Source organism: Hoplias malabaricus, chromosome 7 (assembly GCF_029633855.1).
Source record: "Hoplias malabaricus isolate fHopMal1 chromosome 7, fHopMal1.hap1, whole genome shotgun sequence".
NCBI classification, from domain to species: Eukaryota; Metazoa; Chordata; class Actinopteri; order Characiformes; family Erythrinidae; genus Hoplias; species Hoplias malabaricus.
In genome coordinates this window covers 20,492,421-20,511,450 of record NC_089806.1, presented here as the reverse complement: position 1 = coordinate 20,511,450, position 19,030 = coordinate 20,492,421, and the positions used below count along the sequence as shown (strand labels likewise).

At 36.1% G+C, this 19,030-nt stretch overlaps 2 protein-coding genes across 2 annotated transcripts; both read right to left on the bottom strand.

Moving 5' to 3' along the window:
* psma8 (proteasome 20S subunit alpha 8) lies at positions 1-7,362 on the bottom strand. Its single transcript, XM_066676729.1, has 7 exons — positions 7,136-7,362; positions 4,460-4,586; positions 3,986-4,110; positions 3,283-3,405; positions 3,037-3,156; positions 1,743-1,805; positions 1-503 (listed from the first exon to the last, which is right to left on the bottom strand). Exons 1-7 carry the CDS (start codon positions 7,235-7,237, stop codon positions 408-410), a joined length of 756 nt encoding a protein of 251 aa, XP_066532826.1. The 5' UTR covers positions 7,238-7,362; the 3' UTR covers positions 1-407.
* A 3,985-nt stretch (positions 7,363-11,347) lies between these two features.
* On the bottom strand, positions 11,348-18,814 carry LOC136702620 (uncharacterized). The gene is made up of 13 exons (XM_066677757.1): positions 18,522-18,814; positions 16,818-16,937; positions 16,409-16,528; positions 16,030-16,152; positions 15,795-15,877; positions 15,579-15,704; positions 15,408-15,453; positions 13,885-14,018; positions 13,526-13,657; positions 12,712-12,826; positions 12,405-12,539; positions 12,196-12,312; positions 11,348-12,031 (listed from the first exon to the last, which is right to left on the bottom strand). Exons 1-13 carry the CDS (start codon positions 18,739-18,741, stop codon positions 11,916-11,918), a joined length of 1,587 nt encoding a protein of 528 aa, XP_066533854.1. The 5' UTR covers positions 18,742-18,814; the 3' UTR covers positions 11,348-11,915.
* Between the last annotated feature and the right edge of the window lie 216 nt (positions 18,815-19,030).

Here is a 19,030-nt window from a genome sequence, read left to right as displayed (position 1 = left end):
ACAAACCATTCTTTATTTGTGCATGTCAGTTTGAGCACATCCTCACAAAATCTTCAGGTGCTGTACAGTCAAACAAGCCAACAGTGTGTCTAACCAGGGTCTACATTTAAAACAATGAAGAAAATGTCTTCTGTAATGTAGTCCCTGCATTCTATCCACATCAACTGTTTTACATACACAGGAACCTTTAAGAAAAGACATTTAAAAATGAGCATGTCAAAATTCTGTGATAAATATTGCATGTATTTATTGAAGGTTGTTATCTGGATGCTCTCAGTGAGGTTTATAAGAAAAGATGTGCTCTCAACTAACAGGGGAGAGGAAATGGGCCTGGGCCTGAGTGAAGTGCTTCTGCCCATATAAACAATAAAGTTTAGAGTAAAGGACTAGGTGTGAGTATCTTTAACCTATGATGACTTCTTCTGTTTCTTTTTCTCTGCTTCTTCCTCTTTCTCTTTCTCAATTTCAGCAACCAATGTCTCAATCTCCTTGGATTCTAGAATCTGATGAACAGGGAGAAGAGAATGAGTGTGTTAACATGTGCACCAATGCCAACAATACCATTATTATTAAATTTTACCATGCCTCTGTATTCAAATTTGCATATACTTATTATAAAGGTAAATCACACTGAAGATTAGTAACTTCCCAGAATGTGAATTTCTGACTCAGACCCCAACAAAAGCAAAGAGAAACTAGGCAAGCTTACTTTAGCCATATAGCCATTGTCACAGAGCTTTTTCTGGCATTTCAAACACAGGAAAGCCCAAAACACACACCCTTTTCATTGGAAGGTCTGGAGAAGCTTTGGTGCTTCACATTTAATGTCTTTGTTTAAAATAATAAAACAAAAAAATTAACTACAAAAATAGTGACAGTGCTTTTATGATCATGGAAAGCCTGTTATTTTCTGTTTATACAAACCTGAAGCACAGTGTGGAGATGACATTAAAGCAACAAGATAACATTTTAATATTTAAGCTTTTGAACATTTCTAATACCAAGTAATCTACACTTGATAAAAGAACAGGGCATCACTGGGAACTAGATATTTATTACTGACTTACATTTCTATAAGAGTCCGACTGATAAAACGGTGCTGTAACTAATTCACAGCCTCGTTTATTTTGAGTAACACCCCACTCTGGTGTTTTGGCTTTAATCATCTGGAGATTTTGTCCTTTTTCGAGTGAAGTTAAACAAAAAGCTGTGCAGATGTAATTTACTCGTCAGAAAGTCAGTAACGATGAGACAACCTTCAACACATTTCTGTTTGAGGCTCCAGTAAAACACTGAGCTGCTCAGCCCGGTGGATGGTGAAGCTACAGCGCTGAAGTGGCGCAACCGTGTCCCAATTCAGCTCTTAACTCTCTGATCCCTTGAACACGCATTTTTTAATTCCCAAAAAGAGAACTTGTCCAGGGAAAAGAGGATTTCTGTTCACAGCCGAATGGTTTCAAATTTAGTTCACAAACCGGAATGTGAAATATGGGTGAACTAACAACAGACGCTGTAGTGGCACCACCTTAAGATCTAACTGTTAAATATGGCTGAATTAATAGTTTCTACTCGCACGTTTCAGCATTAGGTGTGCCAGTCAGTAAGTGCATATTTATCTTCTAGGCCGGCCTGGCCACAACCACCACCTTCTGAAAACTACATGAAAATGTAATGTATTTTGGGTGGGTGTCACATATATATATAAATGAGCATCTTAAATCAGAATGTATATATTTTATTACCTTGAGGGGCTGGTTTCTCCTTATTACAGCCAGTTCAATGTTCTTACCACCAGACTGGACAACCTGAGTAGGTTACAATTTAAACAACATTATAGAAAATTAGCACATTTGATCATTTTTGAAATGCACTGTGTTTATACAATTCCACTTCCAGAAAAGTTTAGATAAATAAAATAAAAATAAATAAAATATGCAATGCAAAGATCATTTGAACCCTATATTTAATTGAAAATAAATATTGAAACATTTTGAATTTGATGCCAGCAACATATATAAATTATTATTTCAATCAATTTTTTGGTCTCTGGTATTCTATTTTTCATTTCATATTGTGCCAAATGTTTTCACTGGGTGTGGACAAATTTAGCTTTTCTTCACAAATAAGCATGTCACCCAATATGCATTAATACTCTCATACCATCACATTTGTTAGCTTTTAAAATGTGTGCATGAAAAACCCAGATGATTTGTCTCTTTAGAAGATGACATAGTATCTATGAATTTTATATAAATTAATTAAACCAACAAAAGAAAAAACATTTGATTTGTCAGGGCACAAGACACCAGCAGCAGTTCTGCATCCTGTTTTTATGTTGTTCCTACTTTCCTAGTTCTAACTTACATTTGTAGATGTAGATCATGAATTCTTGGATGTGTAACTGAGCCTATGCAGTGATTTCCACTACAGAATTGTGTCCGTTTTTAAATGTAGGGCCATTTGGGGTCTGAAGACCACAGTCAGCCTATACTGAATTTGGGTCTTGTTCCTTGAAAATAGACATTTCAGTAGATTCTCTATATCTACTTTTGATATTTATTATTTAATATAATTAATGCAATTAATTATAATGCTATCATTATATAAATAATAATAATAATAATAAGTACTGTAGTAGATATCCTCAGGTGTTTTGTTATTGTAGCTGGAGAAACATGATTCTTAAATGGCTGCATTGTTTGCCCAAGCATTCTTTCACAACATAAGTGAATCCCACATCATTATTATTATTATTATTATTTTTTTTAATGAAACACTCTTATTGCAGTATCAACTTTTTTAAACATGTCAGCATCAAATTCAAAATGACCATGTTTTTTCAAAAGCAATGAAATTTCAACATTTGGAATGTTATATTTGTACTGTTTCCAATAAAATATTTGGAATATTCATTTACACATCACTCTGAATATTTTTACATATTGCGCAGAATCCAATCATTTTAGGAAATAGGGATTGTAGACTACTCTACATCTATACCTATTAAATATCTATATCTATTAAAGACATCTATACCTCCAGAAGAGCTTTAATAGCCAATTTGATTGCATCGTTGTCACTTGCAATGGCTTCATCTGTGTAGTTCTTCTCCAGAAACTCCCTCACAGTCTTGGCACTGCGCCCAATTGCATTTGCCTGGTAACAAACAGAGGCAGGATTTATAGTCATTTATTAATCACAACTAAAAAATAAAATACACAGACATACACATAAGTATTGTGTTAATCAAACATTATGACTTATATTACTGCACATCCTTACTTTCCATGCATGGTATGTTCCTGAAGGATCTGTCTGATACAATCGTGGAGTCCCGTCATAATCGAATCCCACAATCAAAGCAGAGATGCCAAATGGACGACGTCCATTGCTCTGAGTATAACGCTACCACAAGAAAAAAAAAATTATATTATTAAGAGTATAAAATGATTATTAAGAGCATAAAATGGCAGTTGGTATATTTAAAATACACCAGTGCTTCTGAAAGTCTCTTGCTACCAGTTATCAAAACTAGGCATCTGTATGCATCCACCACTCATAGTGAAGGGTCTTTTTCTGAAGTTTCTTACAAATTCTAAATATAAATTATAATTATAAACAATATGCACACAAACTACATCTACCCTCCAAGTGGGGAGTCTGCAAGACCTACGGTCTCTTCTGCACAACGACTTTTACAGGAGAAAAAGAATAAGAAGAAAAACCGTAACAAATACAATAGGGTTCTGTGCACTGAGTGCTTGAACCCTAATAATAAAGTTTTTTGGCACCTTTTTTTTTTTAAAGACAGCTTTCATATAGAAAGTTCTGTTTGAGAACTGAGGCAAGCTGACCCGTTTACATATTATTGTTAAACATTGGTTATTTTTCTCATTCTGACAGTAAAGGGATTGAAAACAAATCAAACTTTAAAAATAATGCTTTACACATTAAGCAATATTCTCGGTTTTGTAAGGACTGGCACCTGTTTAAGAGTTGCAATGTATCGGGTGATGTATTCTACAGTCACAGGGTCCTCCACTGTAAGTCTGTGGCTCTGACACTCCACCCTTGCTCTGTTAATTACAATTCTTGCATCAGCTGTAAGACCTATAAAGAAATAAATGTACACATTCAAATTAAAGCGTTTTTATGCAAATGAAAAGAGGTAAAATGTTGTGGCTTCAATTTAAGAGCACAATCTAGGTAAAATGCAGGCTCATAAGGCAACCTCAGCTCTGAAGATCTGCCTTACAGCAGAGTACAATTCTAACCACAATCAGCCACACTTGTACGTGTATTTTAGAAGTTGCTGGTGGGCTGGACCAGGCACATCAGTAATAGGTAAGTGGAAGGAAGCAGTACGTTTGACGCAGAACTAAACTCTGCATGAAAGTACACCTCTAGGAGGAAATTTGGTGACAACTGCTTTAGTGTAACAGAATAAGTAAATAATTACCTGCAAAAGCCATACAAACATGCTCATCTAGGGCGCATATCTTCCTAACAGTTCTCTCTTCCTGAAGCTTTGCCACAGACTTCTTTTCAACTCCTAGGACAACAATGTCTTTCCCCCTGATTCCAACCTGAGAGAGAGAGAGAGAGAGAGAGAGAGAGAGAGAGAGAGAGAGAGAGAGAGAGAGAGAACGAGAGAGAGAGAGAACGAGAGAGAGAGAGAGAGAGAGAACGAGAACATTAGGACAATTCAATCAGTGTCCCTGTATGGAGGTTGTTTATTGGCTCACTTAACATGCTCATCATTTCAGACCAGCATATTAACATTCCCCTTATCAGCCAGATATTGCGGAAGTGAAATAACCTCAATGCCAGAACTCTCTTATAATCCGATGTTGCCCTCCACAGGTGTAAAGAAATATCACAGCTAACTGAGGTCTCACAATTTTCTTTAAATGCACTATTATTAATAATAATAATAATAATAATAATAATAATAATAGTAATAATAATAATAATTAAAGAATAACTGCACAGAATATTAAAGCACAGAACAGTGCAGAACATTTAATAATAAAGTGTGAGCAATTATGATTTTTAATATTTAATATTTTTCACATAAATAAAACTCCAAGTAAAACTGGTCAACTACACTACTGGCAAAATATATAGCCCAAGATTTCAGATACATTTTAAAGCTCCTAAATTTGGATAGTTATGCAATTTAATAATCAACAGATTATTAGTTGCATGGTCTTGGGTTAAACCATCACTTGTGGACAGGCCTGTACTGATAGTAATAAGAAAGCTAACAAATACAGTTGACATACTTTAAATGCACCCTTCAGTCCCCAAAAAAATGTCTTAACCTCGTTTTTATTTGCTTCAAGTACAAAAAGTACAAATCTCCTAAGATATAAAGGTGGAAAAATAATATTCAGAAATTTAAATTGTTCCCTCAATTTAACAATCGGTTCCCTCAATTTAATAAAATGTGTTCTCAATCCAATAATCTGTTCTATCAATTTAATAATCTGTTAAAATATGTTATTCGGATTTACCCATTTTCAGCGACCCTGAAATGGATGAGCGGTTACAGACAACGAATTAATGAAAAAAGATTTACTCATTATATATGTCTCTACATGTTTTAGTTTTGGCTGTTAAACATTACACTGCTTTTTTGGGATTACTCCAACATATTTTACAACAAAACTGGTTGTTTTGTAGGAAATCTGAGACACTGGGCAGGTCATCCACTACGTACAAAACGAGCTACAAGGGTTTGGAGCACTTAAGCAGTAGATGTATGCCTAGTAAGTGCAAATTGCAAGGGAACAGTTTGTTAAAATTAGAGAATTAATTATTGAATTAAATGAACAAATGTATAAATTAAAAGATCTGATTATTGAATTAAGGAAACAAATTGTTAAAGTAAGGGAACTATTTATGTGATGTGTTATTTACAGACTGAGCCGTGCTTCTGAGCAGCAGAAAAAGTAGTCAGCGTCTCGTTTAAATTTTACGCTCCAGCTTAACACTGATAAAGGTGTATAACACTAAATATATATAAAGTGCCCTGAATGTAAGTAAATACACTTAAAAGTAAATATGACAGTAACTTTAGAAGTTTAATTTACAGGAGCTTTTAAAGTGAAATTATCCTGGCAAAGTTAGTTACTGACCCAGGAGGGAGCTTCTAGGAGCCCAGTGTTGATTCTTGCCTTGTCTCACTGTGTTAGTGGCTTTTTAATGGAATAACATGTTTTTCTCAGTGGAGAAACATGTTACTTTTGTGTTGTCATGAATATTTGGTTGTGGAATCTGCCACCTTGCTTAGAGAAAGATTTATAAATCGTGCTGGTCTCACTGGGGAGGGGAAAACAAATGTGGGGAAGGTCCAAGTTTCCAAGCGGTTGTGGCCTATCTGTCACACAAGGAATTAAGAACAGGAAAACAGAGCATTGTGTGGTTATTTCTCTGTTCATAGTGCCTTCACTCCACTCCACTTTTACATTGAAATTAGGGATGTAATGATATATATTTGTAAAAAAAAAAAATTTGTAAAAAATTTAATAATGGCAGAGCTCCATGATCATGTTTTTTATATATATATATATAGCCAATGTTTTAAATAAATATAAAAATAAATTTAAAAAAGTAATATAAACATATATTTAGTTACTTTAAATATTGCAGCTATGCATGGTTTATGTTGTTTCTTAATGTTTCCTTTAGGGACAAGCAAAATATTTAAGATTATGTATTTATTATTATTATTTTATTTTGGAAGATAATGTTCAGAATAAAACAAATGCCATCACTTGATGTACTTCAACAACAGGGGAACTGAGCTAGTGCTAACTACATTAGCCCAACAGGACTAGCTTTAAAGCTAAGACTGAGCTTCACATCCTGCAAGTCACGCTTAGCGCCTTTCTCTCATTCAAAAGCGGCTAACACTCGGCTAATGCAAACACAGCGGCGATGGCTGAACACTTTAACCACTTCTTTAACTATCTTCCCGAATAGAGTAATTAATATCTATCAGTTACTCCGCCGTTTTTCCAGTTTATACTCATTTAAACCAGAGCAGATTGTTAATTTAGCTCTTTAATACTGGTGTTAGCATCCTGTTTTCTCCATCGCTCCTGAAAAAACACAGAAAACTCGGACTCACCGCGGTTGAGCCCTTCTTCACCGCCTCCTGAGCGTATTCCACCTGAAACAGGTGACCGTCCGGAGAGAAGACAGTTATAGCTCTGTCATATCTAGCAGCCATTTCTACGTAATAGATGTGAAATGTACAAAAAACGTTGCTAAACACTGAGCACCAACTTTCACTAGCGTTAGCAGCGCCAGAATATCAACGCGCATGCTCAAAGAAACACGTTGCCCTTGCACTCTGGGAGTTGTAGTATTTAGGCCATCGCCCTACGGTCTGTAACGCCTACTTATATTATTATACACATTTTTCCTAAATAAATATAGCCGTCGAGTTATTAAAAGCAACGGTATCAGCCATAAAAAATAACCGTCCATATTTTTTTGTATTAATATTCATTTTATTTTCTGCATGTGTGCAGTTTTAGTTCTACAATTGCAGATTGCTGTCCATCTGCTGCTCTGCATACTTCGTTGTGCTCCTTTCATATTTTCAGGACCCACACAAGCCCGAGCTGGTATTCTCAGCACTGAGATGACATTGATGTGTTCTAGCTCTGTTAGCGTTGCACTGGTACCACACAGGAGGTTATAGGCTTGATATTTTTGGTTGGCAGACTACCTTATCAAGCCATTTTTCAATATGAACTCTATTTGAACCATACAGTTCTGCCTTTGTAACAGTAACATCAAGCATTATAGAGTGCAATTGCTTCACCATTTAGTGTGGAATTGGAAATTCACAGCTATCCAGATGTTGTGTATCACTCAGTTACAAAAAAAGGTCATAATATATTTAACTACATAAACTGAAATGATACAATTGTTATACCAGATTTAAATGAGAAAATACTTAATTTTATAGGTTTATTTTCACACAAGACCAACTACCCCTAAGCAAATCGGAGTGGTATGTCTAAGTTATAGGGGTAAGGGGTATAGCTTTCACCCTAATTCTGAATAGCAAAAATCAAGTTTTAGGAACTCCTTTACTCAGCTGTGCTAAATAACCGAGAGCACAGATCATATAGATGAGTGTCTGGTAGGGATATTATAGCCTTGGAATTCTAGTATGAATTAAAAGGATGTATAATAAAGCAGCTGTGTGATATCAAAAGAAATCTTATGTGAAATCAGATAATAAAGATTATTTTAAAACAAAACACAGAAAACTCCCCTTTTGCCCCCAATCATAGTGTTGTTTTAATGAGCCTGCCAGCCATGTCTAATTGCATGAAGCATAGTTTTTCTCAATTTCAAACATTTCTTCCAATGATACATCCATTTACCCAATACAGATTTCACACTTTCTCACCCTGTTCCCCAAATTTCATATTTTAAGCTCTCCATTCAAAAGCACAATCTTGCTAAAAAAACCAAGCCCCTCAAAACACACTCTACAACATTGTCATATTCCTGGATACATTCAAACAATACAACCAAAATTGGCAATGAGTAATGTGTGATCTTCCCCTCAAAACATTTTCACTGGCATATATATATGCCAGATCCACTCCTAGCACTCATCAACTGAAATAATTACTTGTCTCCTTAACCTTCCTATTCCTTCTCCTCATCCTCTCTGTACTCCATCTATTCCCCCACTCCCTACATTTCTTCTTCCACCTCCTACACTTCCCTATAGTTTAGGGAAATGGGTGTGCATTTGATCCTGGTTATGGTGTTTAAGCAATCAATGAACAACTAGATGAAAACTAGAAATAATCCTTAGAAATATGATTCAAATTAATATCTAATACGTAATAATTTATAAGATACACATCTGCAAATGTGTATTGAAATACAGCTAAAATTAAGTTACATATCTCTTACCTATTATCCAGAACCTGTGTTATAAAATCTCACTATTGTTTCTTGAAGTCACACAGACCATGCTTTGGTAGCTGTAGTAACTTGTTCTGCGAGTAAGGAACCTTAAACTATACTCACCTAGTTAGAACAGGATCTGATGTAGCCTTTTGGCAAAACAGCACAAACAGGCCTCAAAAGTTAAATACAACCAACAACTGCTGTCACTATTAACACATTACAGGTGCATACATGTGTCCTTTCAGTAATAGGCATGACTATGAAGAAAGCAGTGTGTGTGTGAAACTTATAAGCATATTCACAGTGGCCTTGATAGTAGAATATTCAGAGTACCCTCAAAGATACTGTACAGTATAAGTATGCAGTAGCATGGCTCAATCTATTGCTCTACCAGTAATCTACACCAGAATTAAGATAAAACTTAGATGATTCAATCAATTTCTGTTTCATTAATACTGGAAAACGACTCCATTTTTAGAACAGAAATGGCCATGAGTGGACAAATGAGGGTATTCTTGCAGCAACAGGAGACTCTCATCATTTAAGTAAAGTATTATGACTGAGTGAAATACATCTGTGAATTATTGAAGGGATCTCTTTGCAAAATTGCCTGTATTCTGCAACACAGTAAATACAGATGAAACAAGCCGACCAAATACCAAATAAGCACAATTCAGAAAGAAAAATCTGCTGTATAAATATGCTCAAATGAATGCAATTTTACAGAATAGTTACCATATGTTACACATTATATAGTATTGCATATATACTGCCCTGTGTTTAAAGCAGTACATACACTCATGAGGTTTTAGGTCTGTCCTGCTCTGCGAAAATATTAAAAATATTTTAAAATCATTTTGATGATTAGATGATTAGAATCATCAAGAATGAATGACTGCTATTTTGTATTGTAAATAAAATGAAATAACATTGCCTGTGATTCTTTATTTTATAGTGGTTTATGGTTTATATATGTCTTATTATAATGCAAACGTGCTAAGTCCCAGAAAAAATGATCATTTTTTCCTGCTTATGCCAAGACCTACAGAGCCAGAGAGGTGCCATGGGAAAAATATATATGATTATATATAAGTAATTCAAGGAAACAAGGTAAACATTTACAATTTGTGCTCATGTTTTCTCTAATTCATCTAATTCATCATCCATCATCATGATATTTTTGGCTTAGCACTAGAAGTGCATAGCTGTCATTTAAACACAGCAATGCCAAATCAATAATTATTTCTACTGGACTTCCAGAGCCCTCCAACTTTTCCCATAATTGTCCTGTTTTTAACTTAAGAGCCATAAATATTTTAAATTATTCCTGTGAAATTTGCACTTATATAAATAAAGAACAATGTGTACAGTTAAAAATGAACAGAAACAAAATAAAATCAAATAAAATTAAGTACAAATGTAAAGTAAATACATAAAATAAATACAATGTAAAATAAAATGAAAAATAATGAACAGAATACTATATAGAGGGGCAGCACGGTGGCGCAGCAGGTAGTGTCGCAGTCACACAGCTCCAGGAACCTGGAGGTTGTGGGTTTGATTCTGCCTCCGGGTGACTGTCTGTGAGGAGTTGGTGTGTTCTCCCCATGGGTTTCCTCCGGGTGCTCCGGTTTCCTCCCACAGTCCAAAAACACACGGTGGATTGGTGACACGTTGGTAGGTGTGTATGTGTGTGTGTTGCCCTGTGAAGGACTGGCGCCCCCTCCAGGGTGTATTCCCGCCTTGCGCCCAATGATTCCAGGTAGGTTCTGGACCCACTGCGACCCTGAATTGGTTAAGCGGTTACAGATAATGAATGAATGAATATAGTATATATATATACACACACACACAAAAAAATCAAATAATGTATTTCTTCTAGGCAGTGGCCTTAAATCTCTCCTTTGGAAAGACAGAATTTTTTTTGCAAATGTATAGAATATGGCTTTCACAAGGCGGGCAGGCCTTGTCTTCTTGATATCTAAGAGCAGACTTCCAAAATAAATTGCAATATTGTGAATAACAAACGATATTTCAAGTCTGCTTGCAGCAATCATATTCTGAGACAATTCTGGTTTTCACTTATATGCCACATGGCCCCCTGTCCTTTGGAATCACTTGCCCTTGAACCAATATGGCAGCCTTTAACATGGCAGCCATGTTCTGGACATAGCAGGCACAGCTGCCTTAACCCCAGTGAATGAATTAGTGAATTAATTAAACCTGTGTAGGAATTGCAATAGGTTCCCTCGAATTAATTAAAACTTGCGCATGACTTGTAAATCATTTACTCAAAGTAATATTTATTTTTACCCACACTCCCAGACTCTGTATTAAAAAAAAAAAAAAAAAAAAAAAAAAAAAAAAAGCAACTTTTGATGTAGTGTTTAAAGGCTGCTGTATAGTATTTATGCATTGGCAGGCTTTGTGTGTCATATGCACAGCAAATTCACCAGTGTTAAATCAACACTATTAGTGTTAACTTAACACTGAGAGTGTTAAATTATTACCCTAACCGTGTTAATTTAACACTAATAGTCTTAATTTAACACTGGTGAATTTGCTGTGTGAGAGCAGTGTTTTGAGTCATCTTTGATTTTGCAAAAAAGGTCAATGGTTTTGTGAATGTAGATGAAGTTTGGATTCTGTGTTTACTGGTTTGAGAAAAAAAAAATCAGAAAGAAATTCAGAAATTACAGCAATTTCAGGCATTTTGCCGACTTAAAATGTATCCAGGAATTTGATCTTCATTATATTCTAGCAAAAAAACATATATATATATATATATATATATAAAACATCATGTATTTAAAATATTGCTAATACGCATAGATGCATGCATCATAAAAATAAAGGAGAATAAGAAAAACACTGAGGTAGATTGGGCATAATATCAAAAACTGTTATAACTTGTAATTTTAAAAAAAGTACACCCATTCGTTGATTTGGGAATCAAATTACTGCCTTTAGGTGTCTTGCTGCAGCATCTGGAGCAGCTGTCTGGTATTGTCTGTCTGCTGCTGTACTCTTTTCAGCTCCTTCTCCAGCTCCAACGTGTACACACTTCCTTGGAGCCCTCCACCTGCACAGTAACAATCTTATCACTCAGCTGCCAACTGACATTCAAAAGGCTTCACCTGGCCTTGCACTCACTACTCACTAAACTCACTACTCATTTGACTGATTATGACAGAATGTACATTTACTAACAGATTTAAACATTTATTTAAACAACTGTTCACTCACATTTTTTAAGGTTACACACACTGGCAATTCCAAGTTGTTGGAATCTCACTTCTTGATTACGTAGAAATCTCATCAAGTATCCCACTATTACTCTGTGGTGAGGCTTAAGCAGTTCATCTAAACAGAACACCACAACAAGGGCAGCAACGTTAAACTGATAAACAGTAACACATTAAAGCAATATATTTCAAGACATATTCTAAATGTACCATTCATGTCTAATTTGCTGATTACAGAACCAGCAACAAAAGATAAGTCAGAGCTTTCCCTTTCACTGGAAATGTCCATCAATCGGCCAATGTGAGAAGCAGCCATTTTCTCAACAAGACGTGATCTGAGGGAGTCTGAAAATGTGACGAAAACTGAGTATTAAATAATGATGCAATGTACTGAGTCTGAGGAGCAGATGATCAATAGGTTTCTTTTACAAAAACAGACAGTCATTGTCAGTGCAGAAAAACAATAAACACAGAAATCAATTAAAACAAAATGGAGATACTGGGGCATTATTCTTACCAAAAGAAGCCAGAGAATTGAGGCAGGAAAGGACTCTTAAAAGAGTTTCATCCTCATTCCAATCAAACAGAAGAGCCAGAAGCAGCCCAGACAAGCACTCTGAGTCCACTACCACCTGAAAAATAAATTTTTATTTGCAGCCATGTATTGAAATTTTAGCAAATATAGCAGGGGTGTCACTCAGTGTGGGTAGCGGGCCACATTACACTCAGTTTAATGTCCAAAAAAAACAAACAAACAAACAAACACAGCTTAGCATTAAAGATTAACATATCGACAACTCCTTAAATGTTTCAATTTACCTACAGGGTGCATGTTGAACTCACAATCCAAAGATACAAAACGGATAAACGTGCAAATTATTATAACATGGTTTTATCATATTTGTAAGATAATTTCTGGTAACAAACTGTAAAGATAAAAATAAACAGAACATTGGTTATTCAGTGCTGTTTATCTAGGAGTACAAGGCTGTTTTAACATTTAATCACACATTGTTCTGAAACTTGACACCTCTTTAACTTGACTAATGCATCAAACCAGGTGACAAGTCCTGAGAAAAGATTTGATAATTGGTCCAAATCTGGCCCATGAGCCGTATGTTTTCACGCCTGATAAATAAAAAAAAAAAGTCTCCTTCAATGTGACCCTGAACTGAATGAGCGGATACAGATGATGAATGAACGAATTAAATGTACTTATACTTATTTTACACACTAACAAAAAGAACCATTAATAACTTTCCAAGACCTTTGTGAGCCAGGGTCCAAGAAAATGACTGTACACTGTTTATGTCTATGGGTTTTTTTGGTACCTGCTGACTGTCCACAATGTTCCACAGGTGTGTAAGGGTGACAGCACAGTGGGTTACTACTACAGAGTTTGATACATGCATTAGAATCAGCTCTCCTACCATGGGTATTACACCCAGATTCACCAGAGTTTCCTGCAAGACAAAAGTAAAAACAAATGACAAAGAATTACAGATTAGAGTTCAGCTCTTACATCCTGTTGTCATAGGATTTTTTTTCTTTAAACAAGTTTTAATATTTCTCCTAAATGATATTACTGTACATTAGAAAAAGTTTGAGAGTATTTAAAGGTTTTAAACAGAATAAACTTTAAAAGAAAATGTCACATCTCTGCAGTGAAGTAGAATGAATGTGCCCTTACTTTGTATTGTGGCTGGGCAGAGAGCTGAGAGAGCAGCATTAGAGCAACATCAGTGGAACTAAGTTCTGGAGCCCTTAGTAGTGTCATCAATGGACACACCCAGTCCAGCCCAACCAGCTGCTGCTGTGCCTCACCTGCAGCCAAAGTTGTGTATTAAGTCAGGAGCAAATCATCATTTACCCCACACTTCATGCACATCAGTGTGCAGTAACCTTAACTCAAAACATCTATTAACCATTTGCTAATGTGTTAGAAATGAAAACCAGACAATCAGCACATTTCAGGCATTCAGTTTTGAAAAGAGGCCTCAGTGACCAGGCATTTCCGGCTCAGAGACTAACTAAAATATTGCGTATGACCTAACAATCCTCATTATAGTCAGGTTTAAAAAGAAAAATTTGATGTCACATACAGTAATCAGTACACTGTCATGTTTTCACTAGCTTCCCTCTCACTTTTCTGTTGTTTTCTTGTTTCGCTGTTCTCTCCATCAGTTTTTCTCCTTTTCTGTTAGGTTCCCATTATCCTGCTCTGTGTCTGCTTTCTTCTCATCAACATGTTGTCATGTTCTTGTCTCTGCTCCTCTGTCAACTCCTTGTTCCACCTGTTATCTGTGTGTTTTGTTTCAATTGTCAGCTGTCCCTTGTGTTACCCTCTCTTTTCACATTTCCACATTTCATTTGCCATGTGTGTTTTTGGTTTATAGCTGTAGCATTGATGTTTGTCAATATTTGAATATTCCCTGTTACTATCAGTTTGTTTCTTTATGTTTTCTTTATGCTTGTTTAAGTTTTGCTTCCTTGTGTTTTTTTTGTTTAGTATTTATCTAGAATATTGATCTAGGATATTTGGAGAAACCTCTGGTCAAACTTCAGTCCTTGTTTACTATCCAGTTGTGCTCCTGTACCCTGCTGAAAGGACAATAAATACAAAGCAAAAACATATGCTCCATACCAACAGAGACATGATAGTTTATTACTTTACAGGTATTTTTGAGGGGAAAAGCCTTACAATGGGCAGAACTGATTTTAAAGAACAGCTTGGGAGGTCAGAGTTTTTTTTTTTTTTTTTATAAAAAGTATTTTTATAGTGTTGAGAAAAAAGGTTTTCAAACTGCCTGACACTTTTGTTTTATTCTAACAGTTTTGTCTGCTCTGCCTGCCCTGAGCTGTAGCATTAAGATTTTTCAGTATTTGTATATTGCTTATTATTATCAATTTTTTCCAGGATGCTTTTCTCCTGTTTTGTCTATATTCGGTTCTGGTTTCCTTTGTTTGTTTTTGTGTGAAATTAGTGTTAAAGCTTATTTGCACTTAAATCCTGTCACCAGGTCTCATGACCATGACTTTGTAAAAATAAACTAAAAATATAAACTAAAAATAATCAAATAAACTAACACCAGACACGCTCACTTAGAAATATACATATATTTATATGCCCCCCCCCCCCCTCCTGCCAACATGGTTGTTTTTGTTTTGTTTTTTGGCTTCAAATTATATTCTTAAAAATTATACGTCAATTACCATTCCAAGTGAGCCTCCTGAGGCACTGGCAGGCCTGGGTTGAATTCTGATGGAATATGGCAATAATCAACATCAACACTGCTTAATGGACAATGTACAAAACACTGAGAACCAATCACAAACTTCCTTAATATTTAAACGCTGGATGTACTCTGCCTAGTTTCTACCTACCTTGAGTACAGATGAGCCCATGAGTGAGACCAGGGACTTCAGCAGGAAACTGTCACCTATTAGAAGCATTTTTGTGTGATACTGTGGATCTGTGGCAATGTTACTCAAAGCAGAACAGCTGTAGAACTGAGAAAGAAGTTGAATGTAAGGTCTGATGTAGAGCTTTAGTTTGTGATAATGAAACAATCAAGACACACCGTATAAAATGAGAAATACCTGAACTTCTGAATCAGATGACAGTAAAAGAAGAGCCAGCACAGGTATAACCCCCTCTTCACACAGTACACGCATTGTACTCTCTGGAGAAAAAAACAAAACAAAACAGCTGTCAATTCTCACACTGTTCAGGTATCATCAATGAATGTGTGCAATATTGATTTGGTCATCTTTAAATAATCAGTGACATGCAACCACTGCAAATTCAATTGGCTACAAGTCTGCAACACCTTACCAGATTTGGTGAGATTATAAAGGGCTCTGACAGCATTTTGTTGAACTTCTGGATCAAAGGCTCGTGCCAAAACAAGCAAAGGTAGTACAGCATCAGAAGACACAATAGCGTCTCTGTATGAATCTGATTATAAAAGGATAAAAATCATAGAATTCATGTACGAAACATACAGTGGATATTGTCAGAACATTAGTCAATTTGTCACACTATGTATAAAACGTGTAAAGAGTGACAAGCTAAAACCTGCTATAGCACAAAGCTAGACTGGTCAGTAGCTTATCATTTTCAAAATAAGTCATTTTACACACGTTTTATTCCATTTTAAGTCAGTGACTTAAGCTAAGTCCAATTAATTATAAAAACACGAGAAAATACACACCCGAGGAGGCTAGCAAAGCAATACATGAACTGGCATTACACTGAACTGTACAATCACCCGACTGCAGCAGATCAACCAGTGTATCCAGAACACCAGTTCCAATGATGTGTTCTTCTTTTACTAAAGGAAAAAAGGCACAGAATTAAATAGATTACCTACTTTGCTTATGTGACCACCACCACCACAAATCTCACTCCCAGCTAACGTGAAAACTTGAGAGCCCTGATGTGATATATTTTGAATAATCATACCTATAAAAAACATCTACTAAATTTTAGTCTGATTAATTAACATCATTCAATATCATTATACTATTATGAAACTTGGGAGATACTGCACTGGACCATCTGTGAGAGTAATACTGGGAGTTTGGCTTTTTTGGAAGTGTTTAGCCTTAAGTCTCACTTACTGTTGCCGTCTGTGAGAAGACCGAGTACGGACAGAGAGACGCTCCTCTGAACTTCCAGGTCCTCCGACTGGAGAAGACTACAACACACCTCCAGAAAAGCAGTGGGGACACATTTTTTTGCTGTAAAAAATAATAAAATACATCAAACCTTTATTTCACTTTCAAAATAGCTTGATAGTTGGCTGCACGGAAGAGTCAGGCGTTCACCATACTCATGGTGCTCTATAGGAGTAAATAATCTGACTGAGCATTCCATTCTCTTGTCGGCAGACACACTCATACCTACGGACAATTTAGAGATACCAACCAACCTAATGTGCATGTCTTTGGACTATGGGAGGAAACTGGAGTACTTAGAGGAATCCCACACAAGCACAGGGAGAACATGCAAACTCCACACAGAACGGCCCGGGCTGGGAATCGAAGCCAAAACGTCTTGCTGTGAAGCGACAGCGCTTATATTCATTCATTCATTCATTCATTATCTGTAACCACTTATCCAGTTCAGGGTCGCGGTGGGACCAGAGCCTACCCGGAATCATTGGGCGTAGTACGGGAACACATCCTGGAGGGGGCGCCAGTCCTCCTACCAACATGTGTTTTTGGACCGTGGGAGGAAACTGGAGCACCCGGATGAAAATCACGCGGTCACGGGGAGAACACCCCAAACTCCTCACATACACCTGATATGGGACTTGAACCCACAACCTCCAGGTCCCCAGAGCTGTGCGACTGCGACACTACCTGCTGCGCCACCGTGCTGCCCAGTGCTTATATGTTTATGCAAATAAGATATTTTCATATTACTGGTCTCTTAAATGTGTCCTGACTAATCACTGTAACAAAACATAGACAGGGCTTTTCAAACACTGAACATAAATAAGGACATTTAAAACATTGGTGATCCAGGACACACACAAATTAAATAACAGAACAGTCTATTTTGAGGTTAATATATTATGAACACTTTGACAAGAGTTAATGCTGTTGTATATAACAATATACATAGCAAAACTATCTAATATTTAACATTTTTTAAACTATAAGAATCGATTCATTTTCTTTTTTAACACCCCTACAATAAGGTATATTTATTATTTTTGAATACATATAGAATTACTATTAATGATTCACAAAATAGAGTGCATTAGCACTCAGAATAAAAATTAAAGTCAAGTTGGTTTGAGTTTTATTATTTTTGTACATTAAATATACTCTGCATTTAACAGGTAGCGATATATCATTTCTGAGTTTGGTTTAAATGTGCCAAATTAACATCAACAATTTTCTTGGCTGAAATCAATTCCAGACACTGAAAATGTAATTCTTATTTATTAATTTTGTAATTGTCTTTATTATGCTTCTGAATAAAAGTCTTCATAAAATAAGTAGTAGTAATAATAAACAGGACAGCAAACTACAGAGCTTTTTTAATTTCAAAGAGTTTGCAAATGAGGAAATTATTTAATATATAATCATCTAAACACAGACAAAAATAAAAGTGTTTTTATGACCTCAAGTACAGTTTGAAAAAGAATACAAAAAAATAAAAGCATTTCATATTTAATACACCCCTTTATCAGTTTTACTACGTTACTACGAAGACTAAATGTAAGCGATGCACTCATGCTGTTTTAAAACACCTCATGTTCTGTTTCTCGAGCAGCAGGTGAATGAATCATTTGTGTGGTGGTGAATCCTGACCTGAGTTCAGGCGAGAGAGCCTGGGTCCTCGCTTCGGTTCGTGTCGTCGCATGAGTTCACAGTAAAGTTTTTCTTGAGATAACGGGGCTGTTTTCGAGCAGCAGCATTCAGAGATCCTCCTCAGGACATCCTTCACTTTCTGCACAAAGGTCGCAGTCTTGACTACCACGAAGCTTTTAAAATCGTTTAATAATCGCGCGCATCTCTCACACAACCCCATCTGTAGGGTTAAGTACGGAGGCCCACAACAGAACTACTCCGTGCAGGTACACACAACGGACTTAACTGTCCTTACGTTGTCCAGCTTGTACACACATTGGATACGAACAGTGTACGATAGAGACCACGTCCATTGACTCAGTGTGATCCACGTGCACGAGTCTCACAGCTCAGCTCCTCCTCCTTCAGGCGAGACCCAGAGAGGAAAGAGTTAATGCACACACCAGCACAATGCTCTAACCTTTTCTCCTTTGAGCTAAAGAATAACCGTGCTAATATTTTAGTGATTA